The following is a 17618-nucleotide window of genomic DNA, read 5'->3' as shown; positions in this document are numbered from 1 at the left end:
AGAAGATACTCCTGAATGTAGCCTGCTATTTCTCTGAATAGTGAAGAGTCTGTGTCCAAGTCTTCCATATCCCAGATGAGGGAAATCCCTAATGGACTTGTGAAGCAGAAAAGACAAAAAAAGTCTTCTCTAGGAAACAGACTTTTCTTTGTGCAATATTTCACTTGCTGGTAAATGGGTCAGAACTGCTGTGCTGACCCTATACCTGTTTATCTAATGTAACATCCAGCTCCTTGATCTTGTTCCTCTGGTGCACCGAGCAGAATACGGAGCATTGCCTCTGTGAAATGTCACTTAATAAATGGGGCGACTGTTTGCTCCAGCTTCAGAAGGGGTCCAAAATTTACTGTAATGCATTTTATATGGAAGTAATCAAGTCTCTAAGTGATAGTTGTGACTCTCTGTAATCAGTTTTTTTTCCTCCTGAGGAAACAGTCATACTCTCTCTTTGCTCAGAGCACATGGAAAATGACTGTGACTACCTTTATCCTCAGTTACCGTTGGTTTCATAAAACCACTCAACTGTTTGCCTGTGTGACAAATAACAGAAATGCTTCCTCATTTGGAGTGCTGAAATAATCCTTATCTATTTATTCTCGTTGCTCAATCCTGACAAGAATATAGTACTATTTGTCTGTTGGAGGAAGCATCAACAAGCCAGCTCTCCACATTTCATAGGTACTGGGATATTTGTGTCACTGCACTTAGATTTTTTTTCCCTCTAAGACTGGGACATGGGGGTCTTTATGACCCAAAAAATCTTCTAAGAGTTCACAACATTTATTAATGTGGGTTCAGCTCCACCAGCATTAGGAGCATCCTGAGTTGTTGTGTAAACTGGGCTCTGGATGCTTGTTATTTTTAATGCTACTAGGTGTACTTGCTTGTCCAATCAACATGGTATTAAACTCCAGCTCCGTGCACAGTTTCATCGTGTTGTTTAAAATGACAGCAGCAGCTGGTTCAGCCAACAGTAGGGCTTATAGTGCTGTTAACAATGGTGTGGCTAAATCAAGTACTACAGTGTTAGGAAAATTTTAGAAAATGCTCCTTGTTGAGAGAGAGCCCTACTGAGGAAAATCATTTAGTGTGAGAAGCCAGACTTAGACTTTCTGATTACTTGTTAAGATAATTGCCCTTCTTAGGAGACTCTTCTGGTATCTGCAAAGTTAACTAAATTACGTGTCTTCTCTTCTTCAATAAATGTGCCCTTTTCACTAGAGCTAAGAGGTCTTTTATATCTTTGCATAATAATGTTAAAAGTTAAATTGTCCTGGAATAAAAGCCTAGACCAAAAATGAATTAGATTAATAGTTTGCTTTCTTACTCCTTCAGATATAAATCATTCATTTCAAGTTTTATAAAGCTGTGTAAAGATCAGAAACTTAAGTTGTTGTGCATTAGCACAGCCTATGTACATTTGCATGTTGAGAGTAGTATGTGAGAAACAAATTCATTCTACATATAAAATATTTTGAAAAGTAATTTATTTACCTGTTGAGAATTCTAGATGTAAAGGTATATAATTAACAACTAAGGAGCCTATCCATTCCCTTAAATAAATAGTATTCCAATAGCTATTTCAGATGAAAGCAGCAGAGTTAGGGACTGAAATGAGATGAATTCTTCAGAAGAAATTCTGCAATCATATTAACCAAGTGCATTCAATTAGTCTTTTATTTATATATATATATGAATGAAATTTGGTCAAAACATGACTTTTGGAAGTTCCATGGTATTGAAATACAAAAAGCTGTAATGATTCCAAATGCATGGAATGTGGTTTGATAGCTGTTTTTTATCTAAATGTATCAGACAGTAGAACTAGCTAAGTGCCAAAGAATTGGGATAATGTGAATTTTAAGTATGAGTCTAGTTTGTTTCTTTGAGCATTTTTCATTACATAATTTTGATTTAAATAAGCCATTTTACTAGATTTAAAATTAGTTTGAATATTGTGTTTAGCAAGCCCATTTTATCACTTTAGAGTTGATTTTTGTAGTATTTTTGCATTCTCAACTGGTTTTTTGGAAACCAAAAATCTTTGCAGTTCAAATAACTAACTATATGTTACTTGAAAATAAGTTGGATTCTCAAAATACATGGAATATCTAGCAGTTAGTTGACTAATGCCTTTTCCTCCAGACATTTGTACTGGATATGTAATGTGAGGGGTTAAGAACAAACCTGTGCGGCTGTGGTAAAGGAAGATTATGCCACTGGATGTCTTTTGAAAGCCCCAGTACATTATATTAGAGAAGAAGCTCATTTTTTACAAACTCAAAGTAAAGAACTATGGAAGGGATAATTTGAATTACTCATATGTTGTTTGGTTCTGTAATCACTCAGACTGGACATTATTGTGGACAGCTCATTGAAACTTCTGCCCAATGTACAATGGTGGCCAAACAAACAAAAAAGACAAGTAGGTTAGTCTGATGATGATTTTTTTGATTATTTTCAATTTCATTTTTTGTCATACAACATAATATTGCATACAGTATATTACATACTATTGTTTTATAATAGTATCCCAGATTGAGGCCATACCATATTCATTTTTGGTCAACTCGTGTTTAAAAAAGACAGAAATATTATTAGATGCATACAGAGACTTTTGTGTGAAGAGATTAAAAAAAAATTGGCCATCTTTCACCTCCTCTCTAACTAAAGGGGCTATTTAAAAAAAAAAAAAAAAAAGACAATGAATGGTATGGGAAAAGTAAGTGAGGTGCTTCATTTGCCTTTTCTTGTAATACAAAAACAACCAGTGAAGACACTCAGTGAAACAGGAAGACAACATATTTGAAACTGAATACCTTTTCCACCCCCACACTGAGCTTAGCTAATGTGAACAACATGTATTGTCACAAGACAAATTTATTGGGATTAAAAAGAAGAGATTTAGATGGATAATGAGAACATCCAGAGTTAAACTGATTAGGATTATATATCTGTTTTTCACAGGGCCTGCTTCAGGGTATACAAGTCAACCAACAACTGCAGGGGTGGTGAGGAAATTTTCTTTTGGCCAGGCTACTCCATCACTGTGTGCTATAGAACTTCTTGCTCCTTCCTCTGAAGCATCTGGTAGTGCCTCTGCTGTTGGACCACTAATCCAGTCTGGAAATTCCTATGTCATCATAATCTGTTCCATCCTCAGCTAAATGTCTGTTTTCAAATTATCTGGCCTGTTTCACAGCATTGCACTATGCCTCTGAACAAGTGGGGACACTCTTAAAATGATCCTCCCATACCTGATCACCTACCCTTTGTTAGCCTCAACTAATATTAAACCATTTCCATTTACTCACTTTGCTACTCTTTCATGCCCTAATGGCCTTGAAGCACTATGGCATACCCACAGCAGCAGCAGCACAGACAGGTGGCAAGAATCTGGGAGCTGCAATCCCATTTAATTTTAGGAGCTCAACCTAATCCCTGGTGACCAACTGAGAGCCCAGTCAGTGTTTCTATTTCCCTCCCCCCACCCCCTGCTTTTTAATATGGTGATGAAATGGAACCCGCTCAATAACCTGTATCTCTGTACAGGAACAGGCTATGGTTGCTAGGCAGATAGATAGCTCCGGAGGGCCTAAGAAGGACACCACTATAAATCAGGATATAATCACAGTTGGACTGGATGCCAACCTGGTCAGCAGGAAAGAGTTAAACATATAAGTTATCACTCTTTTATTCCATTGAAAGGTCTTAACCTCCCTCCCACAACCATTGTCAAGATGGGTCCCAGCCAGAATCCTAGAAAGATGTGGGAGTAAATTACTTAATTGCAAGCAAAATGCACATGTAAGTAAATAAATGCATGTGTGAGATACAAAAGCAGATGGAAAATGTTGACTTTCAGGCTACCAAGCTCTTGCAATCTCAAATAGTAGAGGAAAGGGTGTGGTTTTCCTACTTCATCGATATCTACCTCTTGGTTGGAAAATCACATGTTTCAAGGCATCCTCTGAGGCCTAGAACCTCTATAGTACTGTTTCCATAGCCACTCAATTGCACCATTACTCTTTCAGGAGCTCCTGTTACTTTCCTGCTAATGCCTTGCTTAAATCCTACATTTCTGCCTCTTTAGGGAAGGTTTTAAAGGTCCAGAATGTAAAGTAGTTCACACAAATTACTCTTGACAGCCTTAACTTGTGTGTTTTCATAGGGATGATGCTGTAGGATGGACACTGTCATTGCTTCCTCTCCACCTTTCCTTATCACCAAATGTACGGGAAAGCCAGGGAGTCTCGTTTGTGCAAGATGTGGAGTGAAGGGCAACAGTGTTCTTCTACCCTCTTCCTGTGACAGATTTGGTCCCCAAATAGATTTTCTTTTCCTTTTACCCTGTCTGTGGTAGGGACATTGCCATGGGCTTGTGCTGTTCATAAGCAGCTCTGATCTATATAATATCACTCCAACTTTCTTCTAAACTATAGAAGAGCTATATAAGAGCCAGGAATCATCATTAAAAAGGAATTTATGATTGTAATATCCAAAAAATTAGCTGATGGATTTTTATTGCTTATCAGTATTTTTAATGGCATTGGTATTCCTGTTTTTCTGTTTGTCTGCAAATGGAGGAATGGGGACCCACATGTACTCCCTTCCTTGGGTGGGAGGGTGTGGAGTAGAGTATGTAGGGTACATAACTCCTGGCATGAAAGATAGGGGAGAAGAGGGCTACAAGGAGCCCCAGAAATACTGGGAATTGGGAGGTGACACAGAGAGAGCTCAAACTGTGCAACTCCCTAGTTTCATTTTTTGTATTATTTAATCTTCTAATACAGGGTTTCTCACTATATGTTTTATTTTTCTGTTCCATCTGCTGTGCTTAACCCATCTTTGCAAGTGATGATTGTGAAGCACTGTCTTAGTAAAAAGCTGCATTTTTTATATTATGTTAAAAGAAACAAGTACTCTAGATTGCCACAGTTGGCTTCTAGTTTATAAGAAAATCTGGCTACTTTTTGTTAACACTGTTATCTGTATGAGTTAACATGAGAACCTTTTCTCCTCTGAAGCTCCTGTCTTGAGAACAGACTGTTTTCTGTAAGGGTGCTTGAGTACATATGAAATTATAGTGATTTCTTATGTCTTCATTTTATTTTCTAGGTGGTGATCCGTAGTAAAAATGGAGAAATTCTCTACCGTATTTCACCTTGGGCAAAATATGTAGCACGCGTAGGTACCAATGTGAATTACGATTGGATACACTGGGACCCACCATTGCCATATCTAGTAAGCTTTATTTTATATTTCAAAAGCTTTAAAAAGTGCACGCAAGGCATGTTTTATGATGTCATTTCTGTCATGTCACAGTTCTTTTTTGGGGGGAGGGGGGAGTGGTGCGTTCTAAATATAACGTGAGTTACTTTGCATATAGTGTATCAATATTATAATAAAGCAGAGGTCAGCAACCTTTCAGAAGTGGTGTGCCGAGTCTTCATTTATTCACTCTGATTTAAGGTTTCGCGTGCCAGTCATACCTTCTAAAAAATGTTAAAATATCTTTCTACAAGTCTATAATTTATAACTAAAGTATTGTTGTATGTAAAGTAAATAAGGTTTTTAAAATGTTTAAGAAGTTTCATTTAACATTTAAATTAAAATGCAGTGGCCAGGGCCCGGGCAGTGTGTGTGCGCCAATGAAAATCAGCTCACGTGCCATTTTCGGCACACGTGCCATAGATTGCCTACCCCTGTAGTAAAGCCTGAGAAGACACTTCCATTATAAGTGCCTATTTTAATGCACTTATCGTTTTCGGGGGGAGGGGGAAGATACTTGAAATCTACTGGTCTGCACAGACTGAGCTCTAAAGACATAGTTTAAAAAAAAAAATACTGCAATGCGCACATGGACCTGTCCCCTCCAGTTTAAAGGAGTATGTGGGAGTGTACTGCTCATTGAATACTGTTTGGCTGATCAAACTTGCTCTTTAGTATTTTTTTTCTTTTAAGTGTAATGTACTATTTTTGTTTTTCTACTTTCGTTTTTTGCTATCTTGATTTCACTCAAGATATTATCTCATAATTGATCAGTGTTTTTTTTTCCAGTATTGTCTTCAGTTTCTCTTCCCTGAGCCACTTAAGTGCTGAAGAGTGTTGGATATTATATTTCTCCCCTAGCCTCTCTTCTTATCCTCTCTTCAGCAGCAGAGTGAAATGAATCTAATTCTTTTCAGTATCTCTGCTGTCTGCAGGGTTTTGAATAGCTATAGTGAAAACTAAAATGACTGATCAGTTTTTTCACTTTGCTATGGTGAAGTGTGAACTTAGTAAAAAGAACACATGTAGGAAAGGGAGTATCAATTATTTCCAGCAGCAATATCTATATTTTCAATCAATCATTCCTTCTACTCCTACTCAGCTGGATGATTTTAGGATCTTCTGAAACCTCTTATGCTGCATGGCAGACACCATGGAAATTCGTGTGGAGATAGTGCAAGAAAAATCCCACAAATGACTAGATCTTCTGCCTTCCTCCATGCATGGTAGGCTTGCCACGTCTGTCAATGAGGAGTTACTGGAACCAGCTCAGAAATTGTGGCAGATCCCAGCATCTGTGGCACCCACTTCTAAGTAAGCTGATACATGTTATGAAGTTCCCTCAAATTTGTAATGTTTCTGCATCTACTGAGCCTTAAAAGGCTGGTGGTGGCAGTGATGAATGAAAGATCCAAAAAACGATGGTCTCCAAATATGACACACGTGGAGAAGGACCCTACAAACTTGACTTTTTTGACAGAAAAATCTGTTCCCCAGAGAGTCTCCTGATGTGCATTTCAAATTATCAAGCTCTTCTGTTAAAACACAACTATCTTACTTGGGGAAAGTGTGTCACAATTCATGTAAAAGCTCCTGTAGGAACACAGAGAGGAGCTAAAATCTGTAGTGCTCAAAGGATAGTTAATAGCCTTTAATAAGGGGGAGGGATAGCTCAGTGGTTTGAGCATTGTCCTCCTAAACTCAGGGTTGTGAGTTGAATACTTGAGGGGGTCATTTAGGGATCTGGGGCAAAAATATGACTGTATTTGGTCCTGCTGTGAAGGCAGGGGACTGGACTCAATGACCTTTCAAGGTCCCTTCCAGCTCTTTGAGAGAGGTATATCTCCATATAATAGCCCAAACATAACAATGGGCTGCTTCATCATAGGGCTTCAGGGCTCCACTCTTGTAGAATACCCAGGGAGTCCAGAATCAACGGAGGACCTCCCATAGGTACTATAGGAATAAAAATAGATCACAAAACTTCAAATTATCATCAGTGTGCAAACAGTTGAAGGCCTTAAAGGATCTGAGAGCCACTCTCTGCTTATTGAGCAATATACTTGCCAGCACCAAGGAGGAAGCAGACCTCATCCCAAAGCATCATCAGGCTGAAGCTATCTGCACCTTAGTACCACAGATAATATTGGAATGACAATGGAAGGAACAAAGTCTCCCCTGCAGGAAGCCCTCTCCCACTGCATCCTTGGTGCATGCTACTTCACAGCAACAAGTTTGATTCGATCATCAAGAGCTAATCAGAACCATTTTAGGAGTTTCATTTCTCCATCCCCCACATATGCACACACACTTAGTCACCACTTTTGTTTTAAATTGTTGGGGAATCCTGGAACCAGATAACCTCAGACCACTGAATCCTGGAAACTATTTTAAAAAGGGGTATTTTATCCAATTCCAGGCCCTTAATAGACCCACCCTTCTTCCCTTTTCCTTTCCAGGGATCCCTCTTACAAGATACTGTTAAATCAAGAATTAGATACCCTTTTGCAACTCGCAACTCTCATTACTTTTTATTCCCAAAGAATGGAGATTGGCATCCGATTATAGACTTTGATATCACATCAGATTCATCCATAACTGCAAGTTCGTGATGCTAACTCTGGCCTCAGTTATCCCCTCATTAAATACTCAAGATGGATTTGTGGTTCTCAGCTTTGGGATGCTTCTTTCCATCTGTCCATATACCCGTCACAGGGAGAATACTTCAGTTTCATAGTGACAGACTTTCTACCAATAAATGGTCCTGTCCTTTAGTCTTTGCATGTCACCAACACGTATTCAGCAAGAGTGTAGCAGGAACAGCCAACTTAAGAACACATTACAGTCTGGTATAGTCAGACCTAGACAACTGGCTGATCTGGGTAAAATTTTCCCAGCAGGTGATCAAGTTACATTGTCTTACCGCTCTTTACCATATAGGGTCTCAAAATGAGGATTTCTCCCTGTTCATTTGGGTAACCCAAACTGCAGAATATATAGGAGCAATGTTAGATCTGAGGTCAGCAAGAGCTTAACTACCATAGGAGAGGTGCCAGACAATAGTAGGACTCATTGGTCATCTGCAGGCTCACTCTGCATATACATCCTTCTTTGGTCACATGGCCTTCTGCACCCATGTCTCACAATATGGCAGACTTTACCTATGTTGTATGCAGAGAAGTTGGAATCCATGTATCTGTCCATAAAGCACCATATGAATATGATGGTGGATGTCCTGCAAGAAGTCTTCTCGCTGCTAGATTGGTGGAAGGATGTGTTCCACAACCTGGTATCCTTTCCTTCTACTACGAAGTTCTATACTACCTGAATGCTTTATTGATGAAGGAACCTAGAGACTGTTGAGTCTACTCCAGCATTCATGTCTGCAGTTGTGTGGGGAGGCCAGGGGGACATCTAGAGTGCAATTGTGGCCCAAAGGACACTGATAGGCAAAATGCCAATCTTCTCCCCATGGAGCATATGTGGACAAGAAGTGGAATGCATGTGGACAACTCATCTCAAAGACACAGAGTAAATAACTATTCTTTCCCACCTTTATTCCCTCCGCCCCCTCTCCCTTTTTTTGTTTTTGGTTTTTTTGGCCACTGAGTGCAGTAAAATATTTGTTGGGCTTTTTTCATCCCTCTTTCACCACATTATTTCAAAACTTTTTCCAACTTTGAAAAGTTCAGGTGGCAAAACGAAAATGAAATGCAGTGACTTTGCCACTCTGTAACCTTTTCCAAATTTGGAGAATTTTTGAAAAGATAGTATAGGTAAAAGTACGTATTTGTGCGGGTGCTGGTGATAGTGAAAACCTTGGGCCAAGAGTCCTTTTTGACATTGAATGCAATAGAATGAAAGGAAGGCATGGCAGGAGAGAGAGTGAATTTTTTTTCCAAGTTTGGAATTTAATTCCAATAAATTTCCTGGGAAAAACATCAACTTGGAATACAAACTCCTTACTTGATTTTTTTTTCTAGAGGCTTTTTAACCAACTCTAGTTGTCACATTTGAAAGGTGGTCTTTAGAACTGTACTTAATGCTTCTGTTCTGTAAAACTTAATTCCACTCAGCTGGGGAATATTTCTACGTGGCATCAACAAAGGAATTTTCATGTCCTGCACTAACCACAAGAACGTGCTTTACTAAAAATAAATAAATCTTTTTTTCATTAAGTTGAGCAGACCTGAGTAAGAAAACAATCAGTAGCCCTGTTTTCTTTGTGCTGTTTTAAAGTCACTTTCACACAAAATCAACACTTCAAGACATTGGCACAATGAAGTCATTGAAGTACTGATCGTGAGGATGTCAAGTAAAGAGTGATCAATTTCTTAGATATTTTTTTTCAATCTCAATATTAGAGTATTTTTTTTGTATTTACAATTTTAATTGCATTAATCTAGAGGGAATATGTTGCATAACAATTCTTCTACCTGATTTTAAAATTAATATACTGGTTCATTTTTCTCTTACTTGTGTAAACAGTGTGTGTGTTTATAACGAGATTGACATTCTCAGTTGCTGTGCTTTAATGACAACTATTTTCTATTCAATAGCGCAAACATCCCCAACCAAAGAAACCAAAAAGCTTAAGAATTTATGAATCTCACGTGGGAATTGCTTCCCCAGAAGGGAAAGTTGCTTCTTATAAAAACTTTACAGACAACATACTACCTAAAATAAAGGATCTTGGTAAGTAACATGCTTCTTGGTACACTGAGTATGCAGAGAAATTTGTAATACATCTCTGCTCTTATTGAAAAAGATAATTGAGTGTCGTGAGGTGGAAGGGGAGATTGACTGTAAGGCTTAAATAATCTGTTTTCAGTTATTTGTAATGTAGCGGCTACATTTTATTTTCTATATGTGTGTATAGAACAACTACTGTATCTGGTTTTAAGTTTTTATCACGTGGAGTATGACAATTTTAAAGTGATAATTTGAATGTTATTCTTCGAGTGCTGTCCCTGTGGGTGCTCCATTCTAGGTGACAATGTGCCATTGATTGGAGATCTTCTGTAGCAGTACCTGGTCAGGATGCACGCGCTCAGTTGGTGTCTCTTGGTCTCATTGGAATCTGCCTGAGTGCAAGCGTCCCTGGCTCCCCTCAGTTTCTTCTTAGTGGTTTGAGCATTGGCCTGCTAAACCCAGGGTTGTGAGTTCAATCCTTGAGGGGGCCACTTAAGGATCTGGGGCAAAATCAGTATTTAGTCATGCTAGTGAAGGCAAGGGGCTGGACTTGATGACCTTTCAAGGTCCCTTCCAGTTCTATGAGATAGGTATATCTCCATATATTATTATTTTTATTATAAGACAGGACTTGAAGCAATGCTGATTCTCTTCCCTGGTCATTCTAGGAAACAGTTGCAAAGAACATAGGAATAGTTGTTAGTAACACCCCAGTTGTTTCCCTTCCTTTAGAATAGTTACATCATTTAGTTACTTATTTTAAAAATAAAATAAAATAAAACCCTTTTTTGCCTCAGACTTGTCTCCTGCTGAGACACTCTCCCCTGCCATTTCTAATTCATAACACCAAGGGCTTCAGGATTTAAGAAGTGTGTTTCCCTTCAGGACTCCATGACAAGGTCTGATGGGTACTCACGCTGTGCGAAGTGCCTCGGCGAAACACACATCTCCGCAAAGTGCCTCCACTATATGAGCCTTAAGACCAGGGCCTGTCGCGACAGAGACCTGCGGTTTAAATGCTATTAATGGAAAAATCTCTACAGCCGCCTTCGGAGACAGGGAAAGTGAAACCCTTTCCCTCGCACTCGCTGGCCAGATCTGAACCAATTGGGAGCATGACTTCACCCTCTCAGGAGCAGAGGCAAGAAGCGCAAGTCTGAGGAGAGACTTTAACAAGGGTAAAGTGTCTCCCACTAGATCCTTACTCTCTATAGGCAAATGCCTCAGTTGCGGCTCCCACGGAGCACAGGGACAGGGACTCAATCTCCCATACCGGGAAGGTCTCCTCAGCACCGGTCCACTCGGCACCGAAAACTGATGCGGAGCCCACCGCGCACTCTGCCCTGGTGCCAAAAAGAACATCAGCACCGAGCCTGCCTGCTGCTCTGGTACCAGCAGCAGACCCCCTACAGGGCACCTCCAAGCGATCCGCGGCACTGGAAAAACTCAGACTCAGTAATGTGCCTGAATGCAGATCATGCTCAGCGCAGCTCAGCGAGCAGGAGCAACAATTTCTCAGTCAGTGTGACTTCTCAATGGCACCTGAGCCTAATTGCCCGCTCCTGGATACACAGGGCTCACTTTTTGAACAGCTGCTCTCTCCACCTGCTACTTTACTGACAGCGAACCTGTTATGCAGCAGCAGGTAGAGTTATCCCCACCTGTCTCTCCTCCTCCACCAGAACCTTTTCCACCTCAGGTCACGGGTCACAACCACTAGCCTCAGTTTCCCTACTTTGCCCCCTCATGGGCAGTGCTTGGAGTCTCCTACCCTATGCCTTGGCCTCAGTGGTACCCTTGGCCACCTCCTACTGCCACTCACCCTCAAGGCCCTTCCACCAAACCTCTACCTCCTTCTGTGCCTCCATCTCCAGCTCTGTCGATTTCTAGAGCACCTGAACCCCTCCCCCCTGAGAACGTGCGCTACGGACCATATCCTGACTCTCAGACCCGTAACTCTCTATCAGCTCCAGATGGAGCCCCCTTCCTTCCGCTTCCACAGAATGTGGATGACTGTAAACAATTTTAAGAACTTTTCAAGAGGGTGGCACTCAGTAAAGACATTCCCTTAGAAGAGGTTCAGGAGACACGATGCAGATTTCTCAAAATCCTCCAACTCTGTGTGCCCTCAAGGATTGCACTCCCCATAAATGGTGCACTCCTGAAACCAGCTGACACTCTCTGGCAGACTCCAACCTCTCTCTTACCAACTTCCAAGAAGTCTGAACATAAATACTATGTTCCCGCTAAGGAAGCTGATCCCCAACGCTCATACTCACCACAGACGCTTTCCTAATCGGTTGGGGAGCGCATCTAGGAGGACACAGGGCACAAGGCCACTGGTCCGCGTCAGAGAGACATTTACACGTAAATCTCTTAGAGCTCAGAGAAGTGAGACGCACGTGCCTTCACTTTCTTCCCCTCATAAAGAACAAATCTATTTGGGTCCTAACAGAAAACATAGCATATATGTTCTACATCAACAGATGGGAGGTAGCCCGATCACATTCTCCATGCATGGAAGCCATCCGGCTCTGGAATTGGTGCATACAACATCACATACAAATCATTGCTTCATATCTACCTGGCTGCCGCAACAGTACTGCCAATGCACTCAGCAGGCACTTCTTGACAGAACACAAATGGGAACTGCACCCGCAATACTTCAACAGCTCTTTTCCTTCTGAGGCACCCTGTCAATAGACCTCTTTGCCACAATGCAGAATCACAAATGTCGTCTGTTTTGTGCCAGAGCAGGACTTGGGACTGCATCCCTAGGAGTTGTATTCCTCATCCCGTGGAACAACTCTCTCCTGTATGCCCTCCCATCAATCCCTCTGCTACACAGGGTTCTTCGCAAGATCAGAGACGACAAGGCCCGAGTCATACTTATTGCCCTGGCTTGGCCAAGACAGATGTGGTATTCATACCTACTCCACATGTCCTCCCATCATCCATGGACTCTCCCCAGCAGATCAGAACTGCTTTCCCAGGACAAACGACAGGTTCTTCACCCTCAGCTCCAGAAGCTCCACCTGTCAGTGTGGTTTTTCATGGTTCCAAACCCAGGAACTAGCTTGTTCTGAGCAAGTTCGATACATCCTCCTGCACAGTAGAAAAGACTCCACTTGTAAAACTTACCTGCAGAAGTGGAAATGTTTCTCCCTGTGGTGCTCACATAATCACTTAACATCCCCTACGGTAACCCTCCCTAACATCCTAGACTACCTTCTAAATTTGAAACAGGATGGACTCTTGCTCAGTTCCATCAAAGTACACCTGGCAGCACTTCCACCACGATTTATTAGAAGGCTACTCGCTCTTTACCCACTTCACCATAAAACGATTTCTCACAAAATTTCTACAAAATCTCTACCCGGAAATGTATCCGACGGCAACTACATGGAATCTTAACCTCATTCTCCACGGTCTCGTGAAACCTCCATTCGAACCCTTGGCTACCTCCTCTCTTCTTCATATGTCCATTAAGGTAGCTTTCTTAGTTGCAATAACCTCAGCAAGAAGAGTAGGAGAAATAAGCGCCCTGATGGCCTATCTTCCCTGAGTCACCCTGAGACCATATCCTAAGTTTCTCCCTAAGGTGGTGTCTGCCTTACACCTTAACCAACTGATATACTTACTTGCTTTCTATCCCAAACCTCGCAAGACTTCACATGAGGCAACTCCATACTCTAGACGTCAGGTGAGGAATCACCTTTTATTTAGACAGGACTAAACCATTTCGTAAGTCCCCGTGACGCTTTGTCTCCATAATATTTAAAGGTATGCCTATCTCTAGGCAACGCCTGTCCAAGTTGATCTCTGACTGCATCAGATCCTGTTACCAAATCCAAAATATTCAACTGCACAAAGGCATTAGAACTGATGCCAGTTGAGCCAGGTTAACATCCGTTGCCTTCCTACATAACATGCCCATTCCTGACATCTGTAAAGTGGCTACATGGTCATCTGAACACGCGTCTGCCAAACGCTAGGCTATCATGCAGGATAACATGGCAGACACCATAGTAATCATACAGTACTCACTCCCTGCCGCATCTCCAAAGTCCCACCAACCATAGTAAGTACTGCTCCACATTCACCTTGAGTCGAGCACCACAGGAACAGCATTTGAAGAAGAGAAAGTGGGTGCTCCACTCCCCACCTCCTCCCCTCTACTTCGGAGTACTAGTATGATTTCTCCACTGTAGAGAAGGAACTGAGGGGAGTGTGGGATGCGTGCACTCAGGCAGATTCTAACGAGACCGCGAGACACCAGCTGAATGCGTGTGTTCCAACCAGGCACTGCTACCGAAGATCCCTGATCAATAGCACATAGAGTGGAGCACCCACAGGAACACACATCTTGAAGAATCTCAGTTATTGCAAGGTGAGTAACTTTCTCTTCTAGTATTACACAGCAATTAGCATGAGCAGTTCTGTTTAGGAAAGAATTATGGTGTATTATTGTAACTGTATAGGCTGTAGATGAAATCGTTGGAGTGATTATCTTAACAACAACAACAAAAAAGTGCCTATTATTTTGTGCTTTAAGAGTTGCACTTTGGCACATAAGAGTACATGAGCACTTGCTAGCCGTTACAGTATTAATGGTATGCCTTACTATGTTTGGAACTGGAAATAACTATGCTAACTTTATTTGGTATTTATGGCAAATGTTGGCATATTAATGGCAGCTAGTAAAACCAAATATGAAGTCAAATACTAGATACGCACACACTCATCCACATATTAATGAAACCAACCATAAATAAAATATAATAAGTCATATGAAAGTCAGTGTTTAGTGAATTAACTCTTAACTATCTGTTTATGACAACAATATCAATCATTTATGGGTATTCCTGATTTAAATTTTATCTATCTGTTTGTAGCCAGACTTACTTAAGGATTTGTTGTTTTTAATAATTCTCTTAAGGGGCACTCTTTTTTTTTTTTTTTTTGTCAGAATGCTGAAATATTAAAAGTGTGAAGAAATATATATATGGCAAACAACAAGATAAATAGTAATCAAATAAAATGATAGTCATTTGACATAGTTTGTACTGTTTATTTACAAAAATGCTGTGAGTAACCATGCAACAATCCTCAATTATAAAATGGCTATATACCTCAGACAAATTGCTAAGTTAATGCCAGCCCTTTTTTTTTATAGTAACTATAATGATTTTGAGGGCAAAAGTGACATCACAGATAAATTAAATAAACAGGATAAAGTTAGGCTGAAGAATAGGCTAAATGATATGCTGAGGATTTGAGTTAAAACGAATAAGAGAAGTTGTGGTCTCAACAGACTTTTCAAATAGACGTGAAGGTTATTGCTTGCTGATAGGGCATTTATTTGCTGATATTAGAGTTAGCTTAGCGGAGATTTGTTTTAAGTACGACAGTTTCATCATTAAAATATAATTTTTCCCTTTAGATTTTCTTAATTTAATATCATAGTGAAACACTTTGGGGTTGAATAAAGGACCAAAAAATTTTTTTTCTTGGTTCTTAGCTGCTTCAGTAAGCTCAAAGCAGAATTATACGGCTTTAATGTTTTGTTCTTTCTGAAAGTGTCCTTGAGGGAAATGAGTTTTTGGAAAGAAAATATGTAATGATTAAAGATAGAAATAAAATACGTTTGAAATATTAAGAAAAATCTTGGTAAAGCACAAGATATAGGACTATTAATCAGTTACTCTTAGTTTGCTTTCATGACAACACTGTAAATATCAAAAGTGCAGCTGAAGTTCAGGACATGCAGATTGGTGTCGTTAATATTCTGAAGTCAAATTAAGATTATATTTGCATATCATTTATTGCTTGTTCAAACTGGTAGATTCAATATATCTATTCATATGTAGATCACCTGAGAAATTGACCTTCTTGTTTTTGATGGGAATGTCATAGAAGTATAAAATGTTAAAATGGCATTACTTTTAAGAAAGACTGAGTCTGTGGTTAATTATTATTTGGACGTTAGAGATTTCGATCCAGCTAAAATAAGGAAAGAGAAGCAGTTTAGACATAATTAACTTTTCTAGTATATCAAATATGTGTATCAAATGATTATTTAGACATGTAACTGTGGGATTTTTTTAACAGGATACAATTGTGTTCAGCTGATGGCTATTATGGAACATGCTTACTATGCCAGTTTTGGTTATCAAATCACAAGTTTTTTTGCAGCATCAAGGTAGGTTTTCCAAGGATTTATGCACACTTTTCACTTTTTTTCTGTGGCTGGTGAAATAGTATTTACATTTAGGCAAATAGCACAATGTAGGCAAATAGCACACCGTAAGAATTCTGGCATCATATCCACACCTTGCTTTGTATTGTTTTTTTTTTCTCTTAATAAATCAAACTAGCTTCTATAATTATCAAACCAGCTGTCTAGAATTATCAGTTCTATATAAAAGTTTAATATAGTGTACAGTATAATAGAAAAGTCATTAGAAAATTTAACTGGCAAAGCATTTTCATCCCAGCTTCTGCAGTTTAGGACCTCAGCCGCGTATTTTTTATATCCATAGACTGTTGTGCAAAATTGAGAATTAGTACAAATGATAAAAGCAGCAAAGAATCCTGTGGCACCTTATAGACTAACAGACATTTTGGAGCATGAGCTTTTGTGGGTGAATACCCACTTTGTCAGATGCATGTGACCCACGAAAGGTCATGCTCCAAAATGTCTGTTAGTCTGTAATGTGCCACAGGATTCTTTGCTGCTTTTACAGATCCGGACTAAGACGGCTACCCCTCTGATACTTAGCACAAATGATGTCCAGCATGTTTTGTTGTGGTAAATAAAAGCATCTTTAAGGTGCTTGTTGATAATAGGTATTGCCTAATTGTTTTGTTTCACAAAAAGGGTAGTCATATAATGAAATGACAAGTTGCATATCGTATAAAAAATTATGTATTTCATACTCATAGTAGAGTATATTTAGACGGCTTTGAGGTCCAGCAGTTTGAAGAAATAGATGATGGTGAAAGATAAATTGTTCAAGAAAATGAAGGTAAATTTCAATGTTATGTTTAAGGGCTGGTCTACACTACGGGGGGAAATCGATCTTAGATACGCAACTTCAGCTACGTGAATAACGTAGCTGAAATCGAATATCTAAGATCGGATTACTCACCCATCCTCACCGTGCGGGATCGATGTCCGCGGCTCCCCCTGTCAATTTCGCAACTCCGTTGGGGTTGGTGGAGTTCCGGAATCGATATAAATGCGCTCGGGGATCAATATATCACGTCTAGATGAGACGCGATATATCTGTCCCTGAGCAATCGATTTTAACCCGCCGATATGGCAGGTAGTCTAGACGTAGCCTAAGCTTCATCAAGAAGAAAAGGGACAAACTGAAAAACTTATGAAGCTTTAATTGGTTTTAATTAGCTGAACAAACTGCACATTGTATATTGACAGCCTTTGATTTAAAAAAAAAGTAATTAAACTGTAATAATGGCACCAAGTTTTCCGACTTTTACTTACAACTTGCAACAGGTGGCAAATTTTGGGCGGGTGTGTTGTTTTCATTATTTCATACTCATTTGAATCCATATAGTTTCCACATCATGGATTATTTAATTCTAATCATATAGAAGTTTGTGAAGTTTGTATACAAGAAAATAGTTTACAT

The 17618-nt window shown here is 39.8% G+C and overlaps 1 protein-coding gene across 9 annotated transcripts in view; it reads left to right on the top strand.

Moving 5' to 3' along the window:
* Nucleotides 1-17618, top strand: part of GBE1 (1,4-alpha-glucan branching enzyme 1) — a 301814-nt gene that overhangs the window by 150489 nt on the left and 133707 nt on the right. For 6 of the 9 annotated variants that reach the window (XM_030580312.1, XM_030580342.1, XM_030580369.1 and 3 more), the window contains 3 exons: nucleotides 5119-5244; nucleotides 9831-9966; nucleotides 16075-16165. In XM_030580312.1, coding sequence (XP_030436172.1) covers nucleotides 5119-5244; nucleotides 9831-9966; nucleotides 16075-16165 — 353 coding nt within the window. Of the gene's footprint in view, nucleotides 1-2967; nucleotides 3012-5118; nucleotides 5245-9830; nucleotides 9967-16074; nucleotides 16166-17618 lie in introns of all 9 variants that reach the window. The other 3 variants (XM_030580361.1, XM_030580332.1, XM_030580386.1) reach the window with 1 other exon arrangement.

This window comes from Gopherus evgoodei, chromosome 1, assembly GCF_007399415.2.
Source record: "Gopherus evgoodei ecotype Sinaloan lineage chromosome 1, rGopEvg1_v1.p, whole genome shotgun sequence".
NCBI classification, from domain to species: Eukaryota; Metazoa; Chordata; order Testudines; family Testudinidae; genus Gopherus; species Gopherus evgoodei.
Note: the sequence above shows the minus strand (reverse complement) of the source record. Positions and strands in the feature narration are given on the sequence as shown.